Consider the following 19,412-nt stretch of genomic DNA (forward strand, 5'->3'; position numbering starts at 1 on the left):
TCCCATGGTTTTCTTGTATATTTAGGCTGCTTTCACAGTAAGACGTTACAGGCGCACTTTAGTGCAGCCTGTAACGCAGCCCCACCGCATAGCAATGAAAAATCAATGGGCTGTTTACAGTGCCCACGTTGCGTTACATTGTAACGCAGCACATCCGTTGAGAGTGCTGCATGCTGTGCGTTATATGCGCACATGCTCACTAGTGTTGGGGAGGAGTGAAGAGCGGCCAGGCACGTGGCTAATTAATATTCACTGCACGGTGTGACGTGCAGTGTTTACTTCCTGGAATGGCCGCTCCGTGCGGCGATTGGCCGGGCGGGACCACGTGATGCCGCAGGCGTCCAAGAGTATGCATCACGGCAGCCAGAGTGAGCTGCACAACGCGGCTCACTCTGACGTCCACATCAGAGAGCACCAGGCGTTGCGTTAGGGGCACGTTATGTGCCCTATAACGTCCCCTAAATGCAACGTCCTGGTGTGTAAGAAGCCTTAACCTGCTGGGCGGTCTGGACGAGCTCAGCTCGTCCAGTACCGCCGGAGCCTGCCGCTCAGGCCCTGCTGGGCCGATTTGGCTCAAATAAAAAGCAGCACACGCAGCCGGCACTTTGCCAGCCGCGTGTGCTGCCTGATCGCCGCCGCTCTGCGGCGATCCGCCGCGAGCAGCGGCGAAAGAGGGCCCCCCTAGCCGCCTGAGCCCAGCGTAGCCGGAACAAAAAGTTCCGGCCAGCGCTAAGGGCTGGATCGGAGGCGGCTGACGTCAGGACGTCGGCTGACGTCGATGACGTCACTCCGCTCGTCGCTATGGCGACGATGTAAGCAAAACAAGGAAGGCCGCTCATTGCGGCCTTCCTTGTTTATTCTGGGCGCCGGAGGCGATCGGAAGATCGCCTCCGGAGCGCCCTCTAGTGGGCTTTCATGCAGCCAACTTTCAGTTGGCTGCATGAAATAGTTTTTTTTTTATTAAAAAAAAACCCTCCCGCAGCCTGCCTGGCGATCTTAATAGAACGCCAGGCAGGTTAAACATTCACAAAGTAGGTTGAACGTTTTGCTGTCTCTAATCAGTAGCAGACTATTGAGTGTCCCAGAGTGAAAATACTTGAACTATTGACCTTGTCTTACCTCTCACCTGTCCTCAAAAGAACTCTTTTAGGCAGCAAAATAAAGCAAGTAAAACAGCCTGGTTATTAATATGTTTTACACATACACATTTATCTTATCATGTCACATAACGCCTGGGGTACACTTTAACAGCAAGTTTAAAAAAAGACATTAATAAGAACATTTGCAGGTACTTATCCGTTAGCCGGGTGCATCCGGCAGGTGGCGCTAATTACTATTCCCCCTCCAGGCTGCCATGGATAGTAGAGAAAGATGTAACTCTGGTGGAGATTTCTCGCCACCTACAGGATGCGCCGGCTAACGGAAAATAACCCATTTGCAGTTAACCCATCGATAATTGTGTATGGGGGTGTTATCATTAAACTACTTCTACAGATAAATTGGAATGTTGATGAGAATAATGCAAACAGGCTTTAAACTGAAAGCACTTTCTCTCACTCACGTGTGTGACTCCCAGCTGCCAGTGCAATCCATGCGTGTGGATGTGTCTGGCAACCAATGCCTTCACGTGTTTTACATTCCCATTGTTTTCTAGGCTTCTGTCCATAATGCTGAAGAGCCATAATGAGAAGGAGAAGTTTGCATTTTGCTCAGTAAAAGGCTGTGAAAGAGTGAAGATCAAAGCGGAGTTCCCCAAAGGTTCTGGAGTCAGTGACTGCCAGGCCTCGGCATACCCCAAATATTCCCAGATACCCATTGTGGATGTGCCGCTGCCAAAGAAGCTGAATGATATGGTAAATGGCCCTATTGAATTTTATGAGAGGTGGGGTGCGATTGGTTTAATGGATCTGCTTAGCGGTGCTGCTCTGATATTGTCGGAGGGATTGAAGAAAAGCATAAAAGTTAAGCTTTGTGTGCAGGAACATTTCTCAACCATATATAATATATATAATATAAATGCTTGACTGGCCTGAAAGGCAGATTAATTTATATGTTATTACCATGTTTTATTTAGATGTAGTTCTAAACTAGTGTTTTTATGGCAAGGTATGACATAATTGTGGCTCCGCAAACCACAGGACAACTGAGCAATCCAACAAAGAGAAACCCTACTGATGAGATTGTGCCGAACTTCTGTTCTTTTTCTATATTGTTTTTTTCTTTTTGTATTCTGCTCTTTTATTGATTAATTACCACTCACCGGCATCTCTCCATGTGCACCTAATTCACAGATCACTGCATAGAGTTACCCTTAAGTCAGACTGCTCCACCTCATTCCTCAGATTCAGCATATCACCAAGTCCCACCACTTCCATCTGCTTTTAATATACAACCCTTCTGAAATCAGGAGACTATAAAAGTGTTTGTCTGTTCAACCACCGGGCACGATTTACTAAGGCATCTCCAGAGATCTCCAAGCATCTCCAGTGGAGATCTGACAATAGGTGGTAAAAAATATTAGCCAGGTGCTTGGGGCCTAGTTGGTGTCAAGGGTCCACCAGCAACCTTCTCTGACCTCTCTCCACTTCAACTTACGGCACTAAAAAGACGACAAATCTACTACCTTGCCTAGCGCCCCATTACATCTTAATCCATCTCTGATTGGATGGGAGTTGCCGCAGTGAGAAGTGTTTTGGGTTTTTTTTTTAGACTGTCCTGAATTGATCAAAAAAGACTCTTGGTGTGGATACTGCAAGCAACTGCCATTACCTAACTAATTCATACCCCTCTCCGCTCCGCACTAGAATCTCAAAAGACACTGGGGAAAATAACAAAAACCTAACTTTTTAATATCAGTTTTTATTACGTCCAGTGTAGGTTTGATGAATTACTTATGATACTCCCCACTGGAAAAGCTTGGAGACCTCTGTAGATGCCATAGTAAATCTCACTTATAGGCCACTACAACATCCTCCTCTCTGTCAGGTCTTCCCCTCACTAACATTTACCACTTGGATTCATCTTGGATGCTGCTGCAAGACTTACCACCATTCCCACAGTGCTCCATCTCTTGCTGCATTGGGTTTAAATGTATATTATACTTGAAAAACCCATTACACGAGGAATGAGACCATACTGCATGGTGTCATCACATACTGTATAGGCGATGTAGTGTGTTTCTTCTGTTTGCTTGTGTACTCACAAAGGGCCACTACCACGAAAAATTGTAAAATTTAAAATACACACACTACATTTTTTACATAGTAAAATACTCTATAAATTATTTTTCCTATGTTGCAGTCACTTAAAGTAGCTCCATTCTCCTTATGGGGAATTCTTAGTAGTCCTTTTTTCTTTACAAAAGCACTCCCTGGAAAGGATCTATGCAAAGATGCCAGCCAGCTATCCTACTCATATGCACACTATTTTGGTAGTTGGGCTGAGCAACTGCCATTCAGTTAGTACTTTTGTGAATAAAGAAAATACTGAGAATACCCCATGAGAAGATAGACAAGTCCAAAACCCGACAGATCTGTCATATTTTTTACTATCTACTGTAAGTGACAGCAATATTGGGGGTAAAAAAGTAATGTATAGTGCATTTTACTCTGGGAGAAATGTACACTTTATTTGTATGCATTTAAACGTTACAATTTGGGTGATAGTTGTCCTTTAAGAACAGGACTGGCACTTATGACCAGGGATGATGGTGCAGGCTGAGTACAGGGCATTTGTAAGCAGACATTGCTGTTACATAAAGTACATGAGTTTATGTAACATGATATGACATGAATGTATAGTATTACCCTATATACAGTTCATACTGTAGGAATATTTGTTACACTGAAGAGCAAAGTCTCCTAAATGGCCTGACATAAATGTTGCAGATGAAATCACACAATCTGTTAATTCTCTAAGTATGGCCAAAAATATGACCTCTAGAGCCAGAATTATACATGCTGCAAATTAAAATCGTGCAGCACACAGGAATTTCTCTGTGTAGGATGATGGTGATTATGGCTATGGAGAGAGCCAAGAGTTCAGACTGTCCTCATTACACATAATAGCTTTTGGAACCTGTGAAGTCTCATGATCTATGCTGTCTATCTTCCCAGAATCTTATAGATAAGATGCAATTATCTAGTAGAGAAATAAAACTGGGACCCGCATATCAGATGCCAAAATGTCTTTCCTGTTCTGTCACTAAAGCCTAGTTCAGACATTAGTATGTGTTAGCAAGGAGAACGCCAGCGCATACCACTAAGGCTGCATGTGAAATGACCACCAGCTCAGTGTGTAGCACCTATATAGACTTTCTGCACACTTCGCATTCAATTTAGATGCAAATCATATGCAAATCTGCTACTACTTATCATGCAAACAGGAAACTCAGGAGGAGGGGCTGGGAGCAGCTAACCTGACAGTTACATAGTTACAAAGTTAAGGAAAGGTGGGGGGGGGGGGAGAAAGGCTGCGCATCCCTAAACACATGTTGCAATTGAATGGTTAATCGCACAGGTAACTGTCAGGTTAGCTGCTCCCAGCCCCTCCTCCTGAGTTTCCTGTTTGCATGATAAGTAGTAGCAGGTTTGCATATGATTTGCATCTGAATTGAATGCGAAGTATGCAGAAAGTCTATATAGGTGCTACACACTGAGCTGGTGGTCATTTCAGATGCAGCCTTAGTGGTATGTGCTGGCGTTCTCCTCGCTGTTCTACCAAATGTAAGTTACACATTTTTCTTGCTTAGCTGCTCCCGAGGTTTTAAATTTAGGTTAGGTCACTTGCCCGGAGGTCTGCCTCACCGTGGCGCAAGTGTCTAGTATAATATACTTTACATGCAAACCATATTGGAAGCTAAAGTACCTCCTAGTTTAATAAATGTTAGCACTTGTCTTGGATGCAGGGCATGCATTTATTAGTGTGTGTTAGTTTAAAGGACAACTAAAGTGAGAGGGATATGGAGGCTGACATATTTTTTTTCCTTTTAAAAAATACTGGTTGCCTTGCAGCCCTGCTGATGTTTCATGCATCAGTAGTGTCTGAATCACACACCTGTAACAAGCATGTGGCAAATGCAGTCAAACATCTGATCTGCATGCTTGTTCAGGGTCTATGGCTAAAAGTATTATGCTGGGAATACACCATGAGATTTTCTGGCAGAGATGGTTTGATAGATAATTTCCAACAGGTCCGATCCAATCTTCAATCGTTTTTCTGATCGATTTCTCATAGAGGTGAATGGAAATTGATCAGAAAAAAATGATCGATTGGAAAAAAAACGATCAATCGATGGGAAAAAACGATCTGACAGTAAATCTGCTGAGAAATCTCATTGTATATTCACAGAATTAGAGGGCAAGGATCAGCGGGAACCAGAGTTTGGAGGAATATAGAGGCTGCCATATTTATTTCCTTTTAAACAATGCAAGTTGCCTGGCTGTGCCCCTGATCCTGTTTATCTAATGCCTGGTACACACTATGCAATTTCCCATCAGATGGAAATAGTCAATTCGATCTGTCTAACAGGTCCAATCTGATATCCGATCCTTTTTCTGATTGATTTTCCGATCACTTCTATACAAAATCGATCAGAAAAATGATCAGAAATCAGATTAGACCTGTCGGAAATTATCAATTCGACCCGTTGATCTGACGGGAAATTGCATGGTGTGAACCATGCAATGTCCCGTCATTATACTTGCAGCCATAGATCTTGAAAAAGCACTCAGATCAGGTGCTCTGACTCAAGTCTGACTAGATTAGGCAAATGCTTGTTTCATGATTGTGACTCACGCTACTGATGCCAGGCAACTCATATTGTTTACACAGAAATATGCCTCCATATCCCTCTCACCTCGAGTACACTTTAAAAGGAAATACTGTAAATATGGCAGCCTCCATATTATTATTATTATTTATTGTATTTATAAAGTGTCAACATATTATGCAGTGCTGGACAATAAATATATACAATGATACAAGGATGAAAGACCTAACAAGGTTATACAACATAGAACAAAGTTACACAAGGCAAACGGTACAAAATACATGATCATGTGATACTATATGGGCTGGTTAAGTGGGCCCTGTAATACAAGTACAGGCTGTCATAGGAAAAGAGCACACGATCTTGTAGACTACACTAGGGAAGGGAGGAGCCTGCCAAAGGCTTACACATCCCTCTCACTTCAGTTGTTCTTGCTCATGAATGCTTCAGCTGACAACCTACTGGCCACTCTGTGACAATGATGCAATAAAGAAATTGACTACACTCTGTGACAATGATGCAATAAAGAAATTGACTAATTATTAAAAAAAATATATATACAACATAATGCAATAAAGAAATTGACTAATTATTAAAAAAAAATATATACAACATAATGTTATAAGCTTGCAAGCATTTCAAAATTATATTTAAATAAAGTTGGAAACCAGTATAGTTCCTTTTCAAAGAATAGCACAAAGCAGGTGAAACTGGCTGCTGCTATAGTCATAGTGCAGCACTACATGCCCTGTGCAGGGGTCATTCAGGGTTCCGGCAGTCGCTGGACCCAGAATTACTTCTTCCTGTGAGTTGCTATGACACAGAGGGGAAATGGCATTTAATACCGCCGGGATTTGAGTGGCTGCAGGGTGATCCGTCATATATACATACACAGAAGACATGCTGCATTATTCTGTGCAGGGCACAGCATAAGTAACCGTTATTAATATTATTGCTTATTTATAGTGTGTATTTTATGTAGTTACCTTTATTAGAATTACACTGCTAAGAAATTCACTTTTGTTTCAGAAAAAGTCAAAGGATCACTTACTGGAGATTAAAGTAGAGTCTTACAACACCAGATACTACCATCTGAAGGATGACTTTGCCTACATAGAGGTAAGAAGCCATGCATTTCACACTGCTACCATCAACTAGTACACCATTATCATTATTATCTAAAAACAGGATAAGAGTAGGGCTTTATTTCACTATAAATCACAACCACACTGCAAAGCCAGTTGTATCTTGTGGTGGGTATATTGATGTGATTTTTGCACATTTTTTACATTTACCATTTTGTGTAGTTTAGTGAAACATCAACACCACAGGATAAGGAGCATTACATATACCTGCTCCAGTGCTGCTTCAGGTCTCCTCAGTTCTTCCCAGCAGCTGCACGCCCTCTGTGTGAAGGTATATTATATAGAGCATTCAGTTGCTGGAAAGAACTGACACGGTGCTGTAGCAGGTAAATCTTACACTAATCACTGCTCTGCTGTGCAGTAACTGCAGAAGTGGCAAGATGAGTGGGCCCCCATTGCCCCAGGCCTCTCCCTACCATCACGGTGGTCACAGGGGCTGTAGTTATGCCTCAGAAATCTACTCAAATAGCTGAGTAGTAACAATTGTTTCTCATTGCTGTGGTCTTTCCTTCTTGGCACCGTGTGAACACATAGCTGAAGGCTCCAGACCAGCAAACTACCAAAATGTCTGCTTTTATAGAGGTAGACAAACTCGATGATGATCAGTTAAACAAGTGCATTTAAGTAAGATGTGTTAAAAAGCTTAAAGTATGCTAATGAGGCAGTCAAACTGCATTTGAAAGCAGCCACATCACTCCAGGAAAACGAATAGAAACTAAACACTTTTTAGCAATAGTGCCAAAAAGCATAAAAGGTATTTCTTTTTGATGGGAGCTGAATGAACCAGATTTTTTGTCAGGCTGCTGTTCACAATTCAGTCCGAATTTAACTTTTCCTTACAATGAAAATAAGACGGTGAGAAAAAAAAATTGCAAAAATCAAAACAAAACAAAAAAAAAACAAATGCATTCATTCACAGACTCACTCATCCAGGCACAACTGTTATCCCTACAGCTAAGTTAAAAGCCGGGGTTTTAGTTCACAGAAGAATGCATTCTTCTGCTTAGTCACCTATACTGCGCAGAAGTACCCAGGTAAACATAGGTGTCCTAACTCTGGCCCTGTAACATGCATAGTGCAGACATGCAAACACATTCATTGCATCAAACCTATCAATGGATTAGGAGCACACATCCTGACGTCCTCTCCTGGGACAGACAGTGCATCTTACCAATCGCACAAGGGAGCTAACGTTATGTGTCCATGTGCACCATGCACATACACCAGCATAAGCTGTGTGCATGCTGACAAACACATACAGGGGAAGGAGGGAGTGCACTAAATTAGACCCTAGCCACAGGGGTCTGTAACAAGAAAAAAAAATAAAAAAATAATAGAAAAAAAATTGGACACCAAGACTGTTCTATATAGCATTGCTACAGTTTATTTTCAGTTCAGTTTTGCTTTAACATAAATAAGTATTTTGTATTCATCGGTGATCTATTATTTTTATTGTTAAAAAAATATTCATATTTTTTTACTACTAAAAAAATCTTGGCTCAGGACAATTTAGCCATTAATTCTGAGCAGCTCTGGTGACTTCATTAGACACATCTGCAGAAATGAACTCTCCTGAGAGTGACAGCATTTTCCCTCTATATCATATCAATTTCTGTGTAACCTAGCGTGCAGGTGACGGTCTAATCTGCAGCTGATCTTCTGCAGTCACGTAATTCAGTCATTTGGATGGTTTTCTGTAATTTATCCACACAAGCTATGAAAGATGCATCACTGACTCTGCATGTCACATTTTGTAGAGTGTCAAGTGATGCCAGTAACATGTAGCTTCAATCAACTCTCCAGTGAGATAACCTGCACAGGAACATTCTGTACTGTGCATGCCCCCTTAAAGGTTTTTTGTAGAATTTAATAAAATGGTAACTTTGATCTCAAGTACCCAAAGTATTTTATAAAGAAATTTTCAAGACCACAGAGTAGCATTCTCTGTGGTCTTGAAAATTTCTTTATAAAATTAGCATTATATGGAACTCAGCAGATCTGCTAAACCTGACCCTTTGTCTCCAATTCCTCCCAGAAGCCATTGGGGGTTGTGTTATGGTGCCCATACATGGTACAATTTTTTCTTTTCTTTTTTGATTAGATCATTTTGTTCAATTGTTCCGTTAGATCGAATATAAAGATTTTTTTAACATGTCAGATCAGGTTTTTATCGGAAAAAAACAGGATAATCGTTCATTTTTCTTGAACAAATTTTTTTTATTGTACCGTGTATGGGCACCATTAGATATGACTAGCTTACACCATTGATAGTAAAGATGCATGGGACACACATGGATCCTATCTTTTTAATTCTTTTGTGCGCATGTAACTGTTAGATACAGTTTAACAAACAAAACAAATTGCTCTGTTATGTAATATAGATGCTGAATCCACTGTAGCACTAGGAAACGCTGCTGAAATGGGCGCTAGTATGGTTTAGGTGACCCTCCGGGAAACCTCATAGGGAAGTTCCCGTAACGTGATTGGTCGCTGCTTCAACAGTTCTCCAATGACAGCTCTCTCTAGAAATGTAAGTTTCAGATAGGTTGTAATAATAACTGCGCACACTATTTGGCCAATTACAACACTCCAAGTTGTACAGAGTGCTGTGATTGGAGAACCGTTTTTTTATAAGGTTTCCCAGTGGGTAACCTAAACCATACTAGTGCCACAAAATGATTACAAGAATATTGTCCAGGACTGTGACAAGCTTGTCAGACAAGTGAACGGAAGATAACCTGAACATGTCTATCTATCTGAGATTAATGTAGATATACGGAGAAGGTTATCATAGCTATAGAGACAACAATTCACTAACTCAAGTATTTGTGCTAAGCTAACCATTTCTAATTGAGTTCATTGACGAATAAAGCTACAGGAAATGGCAGTGTGTGGTAATCCACATGGCATTTACCTTATTATATGTTAACAGGTGGATAATAAAAAGTTTTTCCTACAAGAAGATGGAATACAGTTGGTTGTGATTGATGGAAGTCAGGGGAACGTTGTAGACAGCGTGAGCTTCAAAGCTGCCGTTCTCCAAGGAATCCCAGCTCAACTCGATAACTATGTGATGAACATTAACGACAAGTGAGTAGACCACACCCCAATCCTCTAGGGCAAAAGAGAAATCTAATTTAAGTTGGATTTTATCACATGTAATATGGAAATAAAACTTGACCTGTGTTCTTTTTTTTAGCTCTATTGTGATCATTGCATCAAAAGGAAGGCTCTATCACAAGGGTCCATGGGTCAAGGTGCTGGGAAGACTTGGAGCTGACACTGATCTCAAACTAAAAGGTGAGCTGGTTATTCTAATAGACAGCTGAGGCACAATATAACCCACAGCACAAACTGAACTGATCGGACTGATACACAGCCACAAAAAGAGAATTATTGTTTTACACTATTTTTTGCTAGTGCTGAAAAGTCAGTGGCTTTAGGTAATGGGCCTAGCCATTTAAGGAAGGCTGAGTGAAAGTAAAGCAAAAAACAACGCAGATACTCACCTAAGGAGGAGGAAGGCTCTGGGTCCTATGGAGCCTTCCCATTCTTCACACGGTTCCCGCATTGCTCTGCAGGCTCCCCCGTTAGCAGTCTATGACTCATGGGTCTAGACTGCTATCTACAGCATTTGGCTGGCTTCAGAAGCACTCGGGCTTCCAAGGACAGGCAATTCCGTACTGCGCACGCCCAAGCGACCTCTCTTGCACGTGCGCAGTACAGAGCCGCCAGTCTTCAAGAGTCTGAGTGCTTCTGAAGTCTCCCGTGTGTGTGTGTGTGTGGAGGGGGGGAATGAAGACACCGTGAGGAGAACAGAAAGGCTCTAAGCAGAGCTCCCCAACCCTGTCCTCAAGGCCCACCAACAGTATATGTTTTGCAGGAAACCACAAACATGCACAGGTGGAGTAATTAGTGTCTCAGCAGAGCTGATTAACCTTCCTGGCGGTAAGCCCGAGCTGAGCTCGGGCTATGCCGCGCAGGAGGTTATCTCTGCTTCTGGTGGGGCGATTCACTCCATTCAAAGTGCTGTACGCGCAGCTAGCACTTTGCTAGCCGCGCGTACAGCCTGATCGCCGCCGCGCTGCGGCGATCGCCGCACGCAGCGGCGCAAGAGGCCCCCCCGCCAGAGCCCTGCGCTGCCCGGACCAATGAGTTCCGGGCAGCGCTATGGGCTTGATCGGAGGCGTCTGACGTCAGGACGTCGGCTGACGTCCATGACGTCATTCCGATCGTCGCCATGGCGACAGGAGAAGCCAAACAGGGGAGCGCGTTATATACGCGTTCCCCTGTTTGCTATTGATGCCGGCGACGATCGCACTAGAGGGACACATGCGCCCTCTAGTGGTGTTTCATGTAGCTACCACTCTGGTAGCTTTACATGAAACAAAAAAAAAAATAAATAAAAAAAAAAAGGATTTTTGCCTATTTGGCAAAAACAATTAATCGCCAGGAGGGTTAACTACCTCTGTGGATTTCCACAAAACATGCACTGTTGGTGGGCCTTGAGGACAGGGTTGGGGAACACGGCTCTATAGGACCCAAAGTCTTCCCTGTCCTTAGGTAAGTATCTGTTTTGTTTTTTTTAATTTCCCTTCAGACTTGCTTTAATCACTATAAAACATCGGGTTTTGACTCTGTGTCCATTGCTCCCAGATGTTACAAAGGTGGAATTGTTTAAAGCGTTAGCATACTCTTAATTAAATGTACTTAGATTTTATCCCTGATCAATACATTATACTTGAATTGTTCATTTTTATCCCATTTTAAAAGATTGGCACATCACTAAGTATGTGCACTAAAAGCTTTTACTCTTTGCCTATACTGATAGTAAACTAGCTACAGCATATCTTAATGTCAAGTACACACTTCAACTCAAAGTTGTTTGTTTCAGTAGGTAAGTATTTCAATTAAACACGCTCACACAATTCAAAAAAGAGGATACAGTAGAACGTGATTGAAGTGCAAAATAACGTAGATACAGGTCTATGAGCATATAAAAAAGGTCTTGAGATGACAATATGTGTCCCAATATATATCCACTGATTATGGAGTCTGTTATAAACATGCAACAGTTCAGCATGAGCCCATACACCACTTGCGCAGTAGAAAGGTCATACAACCCGCAGGAGGCTTAGTATAGTGACACGCCATCCACGTTGTATGCTGAAGACCACTTTCTGCCAGGGGTGCCGCTTGTGGTCTCACCCACACAGCAGGGGCCTTCCATGTTGCCAGGGCTACCCTGCCTCTAACTGTCACTCACACACAGACTTCAGTTCGGCAACAATGTGAACAGAGGGGATATTGGCGCAGTGACCATGGAGTACCCTTCAGATGCGGAAGTAAGGTAATGTCTTACTTCCTGAATTTGAAGTGTGCCTCACTGGGGTGGGGAGACAGCAGGAAGCTAAATACCCCCACTGACACCAATGCCCTATATGTTGTGGGGGGTACGACACACCTTTGGCCATCTATACTGAAGACGGCTATCTAAACGGTGGGACACTTTGGCTCCCTATACTGAGGGCCGCTATCTAGACGGGGGACACCTTGGCTACCTATACTGAGGGTGACTTGCATGTGGGGAAGGGGGAAGACACACCTTTGGCTACCTATTATTACAGGAGAAGGGGCCTCTGACAAATAATGTGCTGCCTGGGGCAACAAAAACAGCAGCACCCCTGCTTCCTGTCATGCTAGGTTGCAGTAATTCAGTGGTAGTGTAGACACCCATAATTGGATTGGTTAGGAGATTTTTGTCTGTTAGTGGTCCCAAATGATGATTTCCAATCATTCATATGAATAATCATTCGTAAACAATCGTTCTGAAAATTGTATCGTTAGTGGCCACTTTACATAGAAGTGGTAAGATTGTACGAAAAAAAATAAAAAATTGCACCATCAGTGCAGTGGGCACCTTAAGCAAGCGAACCCTATACATTAAGCTATTGTGGGCTTATATTTTCATCCTCTGCTTTATGGAGCACAGCTACTACATTGGTATACAGACCAAGTAGCAACTTGATTACATGTTGTGCTAGGAACCAGTACACACACAGACAGACAAATGCAAATGCAGGGAGAACATACAGACTCCACGCAGATAGTGTCGTGGTGCAGATTTGAACAGAGGACCCCAGTGCTCCAAGTCATGGGTACTATCCACGACAACACCATGCTGACCTACAAGCACCATTTTTACAGATAGCATATAGCTATGGCAAACATTGTGATGGACTGAGGTATAGGAAACTGTTTTAACTAATGTTAGAAAGGTACCAAATGACTTTCTGTTGCTTGTATTGCAGATAAACTGGCTTTTGTTGGATATAAAGGACATTTCCGGCCTCTCTGGAGCAAGCTGGTCACCAATTCTGAAGCTGCAAAAATTTATCAAGTTATCCCCTATCCAGTGAAGGAAAGAATGAAGTTATGAAGCTGATAGGAGAAAGTTTTACCACTGTTATCACTGCCAGGCCGGGAGGACAGGAAACTCTGACATCACATGCCAGGCCGCACAATCTCTCCTCCTGCTGACCCTGCACAGACTGCGCTTGTGCTGTACCATTGTATCAGGTTACCACGGACACACTGCGCATGGTCTTTATTAGGTACATTGTGCCATGGGCTTGCGTGGCAGCACCCTCATGGGGTGGCTAATCTGACCTTGTCCTTAGCACATAGAGTATGACTCTCACATTCTGTCTGTGTTGGGATCATACTTCTCTTAGATGACGTGGTTTAACTCACTACTAACGAAAGAAGTGTTATCAGACTTTACTCATTATAGTGACAGCTGTTTATGTGGTTATAGAGTTATTCAGGTTAGAATGATTGTTTGCATCAAACAGGTTTTCCGAAATATTTCATTGTGTGTAATTGTATATGTAACACCTGAATTCTCTACTTCGCGCAGCTCAGTCCTTATAAAACAAGCACCAATGCATTGAGGTGCAGAAGTCAGCTGATATTTCCTATCGGGGGGCGGGGCTATTTTTTCCAGCTTACATTGTAAACGAGTGTCACAAGTGAACAAATTCTCACAGGAAATCTGGGTTCATTTTCATATCTGAGGCACAACTGAAGAAGAACCAGCAAGACAATCAAATTGGTTTCCGTTTTTTTCAGCCGCATTCATTGGGAATGAAGAGCATGGGGTCTTATGGAGGACTTTGTCCTACCTCAGGTCTGGCCTGCTGTGTACACTCTGTGAGCAGGACAGTCAGTACAGTGTAAATGTCAGTATCCAGCACAATGGAAATACCAGATTAATAAAAACAGAAGGAAAGAATTAGCAGAAATGTTGCCAAAACAAGCGTTCATTTTCCACCTACTCTAGTGAGTTTACAAGTGGAAAGTGAGTATTTGTTATGGGTAGACAGTTTTCCTACCTTTGCTTCTGCCAAATACATATCATGACTCTCTTTCATGCTGCAGTACAGACAGGAAACATAAGAAGATTATTAAATGATAAAACTGATATTTTTAATAACTTTGTTATTCAGGAACAACATTTCTGACATCTAGCTATAAAGCTGATCCACTCCATTCAGTGTCACCCTCATCCAGGTAACTTGTCCCAGTGCTATCTGACAAGTTGACTTTCTTCTCAGCTTACTAGTGATCTATGTCACCCCCTACTGGGCAGATTCCAGAAGAAACATTCTTAAAGTGACTTCTTTTCAAACTGTTTTTTTCTCTCAAGTTATTGTTTAGGTCTACTGGACTTGCATACTTTTCACAGTTTTTCTTATGTTGTATAGTTTTACCAGCCTGAATTGAAATCCACACATTTCAATCTTTTTTTTTTGTATTCTTTCAACTTTGTGGTGTTTCATAGGTGCAAATCTTGTTTGTTTTTGTTTTTTTATATTATCTGTATAACTTACATTGAATGGAACAGGTCATTCAATAGGAATGTAAGTCCAGCCCAGTCCCAAAACAAGATGAGAATTCAGAGACCATACTGAAATCTTCATAGTAATTTTAACATTGAAGTGGGTTATTAATATTGAAAATATTCTTACCCAGAGCTGTAAATTTTTCTTCCTCCCATGTTGCCTCCTAAAACAGGTACACATTGTCAACCGACAAATCTAACCCTTGATGCATTTAATAGGTTTTTGTGCTGTCTTTCTTGTTCTCGTTTTTTTGGCACTCAGCTATTAATAGGTCGTTTCAGATTGTGGACAGTATTGTAATTCATTAAGGAAGAAAGCGATGCACATTAGCTTCATAAGGCATTTTAATTGGAGCTCTAAGATTTGAAATGCTGGCTACTAGTACCCTTAAAGCCAATCTGCATGCGCACATCAGAATGTACTATCTGCTAACTTAAAGTGGACCTGAACCTTTGCACAGGACAGAAGAAAAACAGAATTTGATCTCTCAGCTGTGTCAGCTGGCTGTTTCTGCAGAGCAGCTAATTTGTAAACACAGGAGGTTAACAATATGACTGCTTCCAATGGAAGCAGAAAGAAGAAACACTGCAAATGTACTGCAGAATTTGTATCAGCCGTAACAAAGAAATGTTTTTCTTTAAATATTATGCTGTTGCGTATCTTTTAGAGCTGAGAGGAAGTTCTGAGTTTAGGTCCGCTTTAACAGTGCACCCAGATGTTATTTTTTTTAGTCACACGAACAGAAGCAAGTACACTGAAGGAGTCCATAGCAGGGTTTGTGCGTGGGAGTGCTGCTGCTTCACCCACCATCATCATCCTGTTCACACTGCAAGAGGAGCTGACTAGGGATGGCCAATGAGATGTAAATAATTCTGAGCTGATGCAGGATTATGAAAGTTTCTGCAGTTTGAAAACGGAGCAATTGAAATTCACATTGGCTGGATTCGATTGGCCCATTTTCAAGTTGCATACAAATGTACATAATCCTTCATTGACTCAGCTCACTGACCATCCCTGCTCCTGACCAGATACTATATAAATGATTGACAGGCTTTGAAACACATCTGTACCTGAAGGTGGGCTTTATGCACAGAAGCACAGAATGACTGCTTACCTATTGCCTACACTGATTAACATAAATAGGATGCTAGTGCTATCAATGTTAATAGATTGATTATTGCTTGACCTAACTATTGGCACTGGGGACAAGAGAACTCTTTGTTTTAGCTTTGTAGGTTTAGCTAGTATCTCTGGTTCATCCAAAAAGGACATCTGAGTTTAGCTAGGTGCTGACATGTTTAACCTCATACTGGCTTTTTATATACCCTGCAGATTGTAGGAGCAAGCTCTGCATTCTCCATCTTTTCAGCTACTATTAAGTATAAGAAATGCAGTTGAAAGAGTGAAACCTGATAGGGAAATCAGTGTCTCTGGTGGCACTTTCAAGACTTAGAGGCACTTTTTTTAATAAAAGGGGAAGAGTTAAGTACTACACATCGGATGTGCAAGCCTGTCACAGTTTTGTGGTGTGAAGGAGTTGGGGAATCTGGCTGTCCAGTTGCGGTACAGTTAGAAAATGAAAGCAGCTTTGAAGCCAACAGCCAGTAAAGGGTGCTTCCTTCTCAGCACTGAACTATGGGCTGTTATGCAGAAAACTATCATCACCTTTATAGATAGCCAAGTCAAGCTCCTATCAGAATGAATGGTGGATGCAGAGGCTAGAGTGATGTCAACCTTACTTGAAGGACACTTGAAGTGAGAGGGATATGGAGGATGCCATATTTATTTCCTTTTATACAATATCAGTTGCCTGGCCTCCTGCTGACCTTTCAAGCATTAGTAGTGTCAATCACACACCTAAAATCAGTATGAAGCAAATACGGTCAAAGTTCAGTCAAACAACTGATCTGCATGCTTTTCCAGGGCTTATAGCCACAATTATTATTGGCTGAGAATCAGTAGGACAGCCAGGCAATTCGCATTGTTTAAAGGAAATAAATATGGCTACCTCCATATCCCTTTCACTTTAGATGTCCTTTAAGCACCACTGCTCCTTTGTAAATAGCAAGCTGTCGTACAACTGTGTAGAATAAGTGAATCCTTCCCCTCTTCTTAGCTGTGTAAAAATGCTTCTCAAAAAAAAAATAAACTGTGGTTTGTTTGATTGAACATCCACCTGTAGATTAAATATCAGTTTTGGGTGGAGCGGGGTTTTAAAGCTTGCTAGCAGTCTAGTGTTTGACGTGGACACATTTTGCCCAAACAAGCTTTGCTGCAGGAGCCGCAGTGCACATTGATCCATGACTATGATTGACGTGCTATTTTCTGGTACAAAAATCTCAGTATTTTACAGAACAATTCTTTTGTCTGTTATTGGCCCCCGAAATAGCTGGTCTTTTTTCGGAAATAGGTGTAAAGTAATGTTTTAGGTTTTCTTTTTCTAAATGTATGCTGTGTTTCTTACAAACTTTAAACAGACACTGAAGCAAAAAAATAAAATAAAATATGATATAATGAATTGGTTGTGTACTATGAATAATTACTAGAAGATTAGCAGCAAAGAAAATATTCTCATATTTTTATTTTCAGGTATATAGTGTTTTTTCTAACATTGTATCATTCTATAATATGTGCAGATTACACAACACTCAGCATTCAAAATGATTCTTTCAGAGCAGTCTATGAACTAATGACCTCTCCTCTGGCAGAGAAAAAGAAATTTGTTCACTAACAGTTGAGATAATAAAAGTCAGAAGACAGCCCTCTCCACGACTTTCAAAGTCCTATAGCTTAATGGTTTTTTTGCATAGAGATAACAACTGGAGTTTCTTAACTCTTCCTGTACTGGAAACAATTAGACTGATGTATCTGATCTTAATGTTTTATTTCTTAGCTGTACTACACATACAAATCATAATATCATAAAAAATTTTCCGCTTCAGTGTCTCTTTAAGTTACATAAAGCAGAATGCAAAAAATGATATATATTGTATTTATTTATTCATCTAAGTGCCAGGGAATGGGCTAGATGTGTCATTATCCCGTACATGTAAAGGGTTCGTTATGAATGGTTCCTTTGAAAATACCTTTTTGTAAATCAGAATTTTGTTTATTTGCAAATTTGTAGATGTCTGTATCAGTATTTTTGTCTATCTGGAATAATAAACAAATGTTTAAAAATAGAGCAGACTATTTTCTTTCTTAACAATGGAGCAGAGATGTTATTTTCTACTGTGTGTGTCTTCCAACTTGTAAACAAAGCATGGAGTAGTGAAGTGAGGCCCAGCTTTTGCTCAGTGCACTGCTCTATACTGGAAATACTATATTTAGATGAATAAAACATGCCTTGTAGCGGTGTAACTACAATTCATGTGGCCCCCCCAATGTTCACACCCCTTCCCCTGCCTTCCCTTGGTGCCCTCCACAACCTTGGGGTCCATCTAACAAGGGCCATAAAACAAGTGTGGCCGTCATGATCATCACACCCATAACAAGCATAGCCACAAATACACCTGATCTGAAGTATATTCCCCTGTATCTGAGTAAGGGAAGGTTAGTAGTTGGGGCCCCCCACAGCTCTGGGCCCCCTGTGGTCACAAGGGCTGCTCCCCTCTAGTTACGCCCCTGATGCCTTGCATAGGAATCCGTTGTGTGCCATAATGTGTGCATTCACCCTGTTTCTGTGCTGTGGCAAAGCATGGGTGAAATCAATGCATCAAAAAAATTAATAATACATTTAGGCACATTTCAAAGATGAGCACTTAAGGTACTGTAGTCAAAATATGGAATATGGCATAAACCGTTTACCTACACCAAAAGGATTTTTAGGAACAAACTTTAAAAAGAAGTGTCTAAAAGGATTACCGTAATAGACATCCTGACTTTCCTCTGGAGGCCTATCAGTCACTGGATGGCAGGGAGCTCCCCTCCTGGATTGTTCTCTGATCACTAATTGCAGGAGATAAAACTAAAGCAAACAGCAGTGAGTAGCTGTGTGAAAGCTTAAAGAAAACCTGTAAGATAAAAAAAAAAAAACCCTCTGGGGGACACTTACCTTGGGAGGGGGAAGCCTCAGGGTCCCAATGAGGCATCCTCCGGTGTCCCAGCAATCCAGCGATGTGACCCTCCCGAAGACCGGCGAGGTAAATATTTACCTACCGCGATCGCGCAGGTGCACTAGCAGCTTTTTGTTTGGGCTAAGGCAAAAATAGCCAAGCCCCATCGTATCCGCTCTACTGCTCAGGCTCGTGTCCTTTGCGCCTGCCCTGTAGAGTGGATCGATCAGGTAAATATTGCCTACTGCTTGTCAGCTTTGTCGAGGAGGTTTCGGGGGAGCCAGCGCTGGATTCCTCAAGCTACAGAGGACGGGGAAGCCTCATTGGGACTCTGAGTAGAGATGGCCCAAACCTCCGATTTTCGGTTCACGAACCTCCCACGAAAGTTCGGTTTGTGCGAACTTCCACAAACCGCAATAGACTTCAATGTGGATGCGAACTTTGAAAACTAGAAAAAGGTATGCTGGCCACAAAAGTGATGGAAACTTTGTTTCAAGGGGTCTAACACCTGGAGGGGGGCATGGCGGAGTGGGATACA

The 19,412-nt window shown here is 41.8% G+C and overlaps 1 protein-coding gene across 3 annotated transcripts in view; it reads left to right on the forward strand.

Annotated features, from left to right (window-relative positions):
- The window catches only part of CEMIP (cell migration inducing hyaluronidase 1), a 230,134-nt gene extending 212,135 nt beyond the window's left edge, over nucleotides 1-17,999 (forward strand). For all 3 annotated transcript variants that reach the window (XM_068275228.1, XM_068275229.1, XM_068275230.1), the window contains exons 25-29: nucleotides 1,655-1,853; nucleotides 6,800-6,889; nucleotides 9,848-10,005; nucleotides 10,115-10,215; nucleotides 13,227-17,999. In XM_068275228.1, coding sequence (XP_068131329.1) covers nucleotides 1,655-1,853; nucleotides 6,800-6,889; nucleotides 9,848-10,005; nucleotides 10,115-10,215; nucleotides 13,227-13,354 — 676 coding nt within the window. In that variant the 3' untranslated portion in view covers nucleotides 13,355-17,999. The remainder of the gene's footprint in view (nucleotides 1-1,654; nucleotides 1,854-6,799; nucleotides 6,890-9,847; nucleotides 10,006-10,114; nucleotides 10,216-13,226) is intronic.
- The last annotated feature ends 1,413 nt before the right edge of the window (nucleotides 18,000-19,412 follow it).

Source organism: Hyperolius riggenbachi, chromosome 3 (assembly GCF_040937935.1).
Source record: "Hyperolius riggenbachi isolate aHypRig1 chromosome 3, aHypRig1.pri, whole genome shotgun sequence".
NCBI lineage: Eukaryota > Metazoa > Chordata > Amphibia > Anura > Hyperoliidae > Hyperolius > Hyperolius riggenbachi.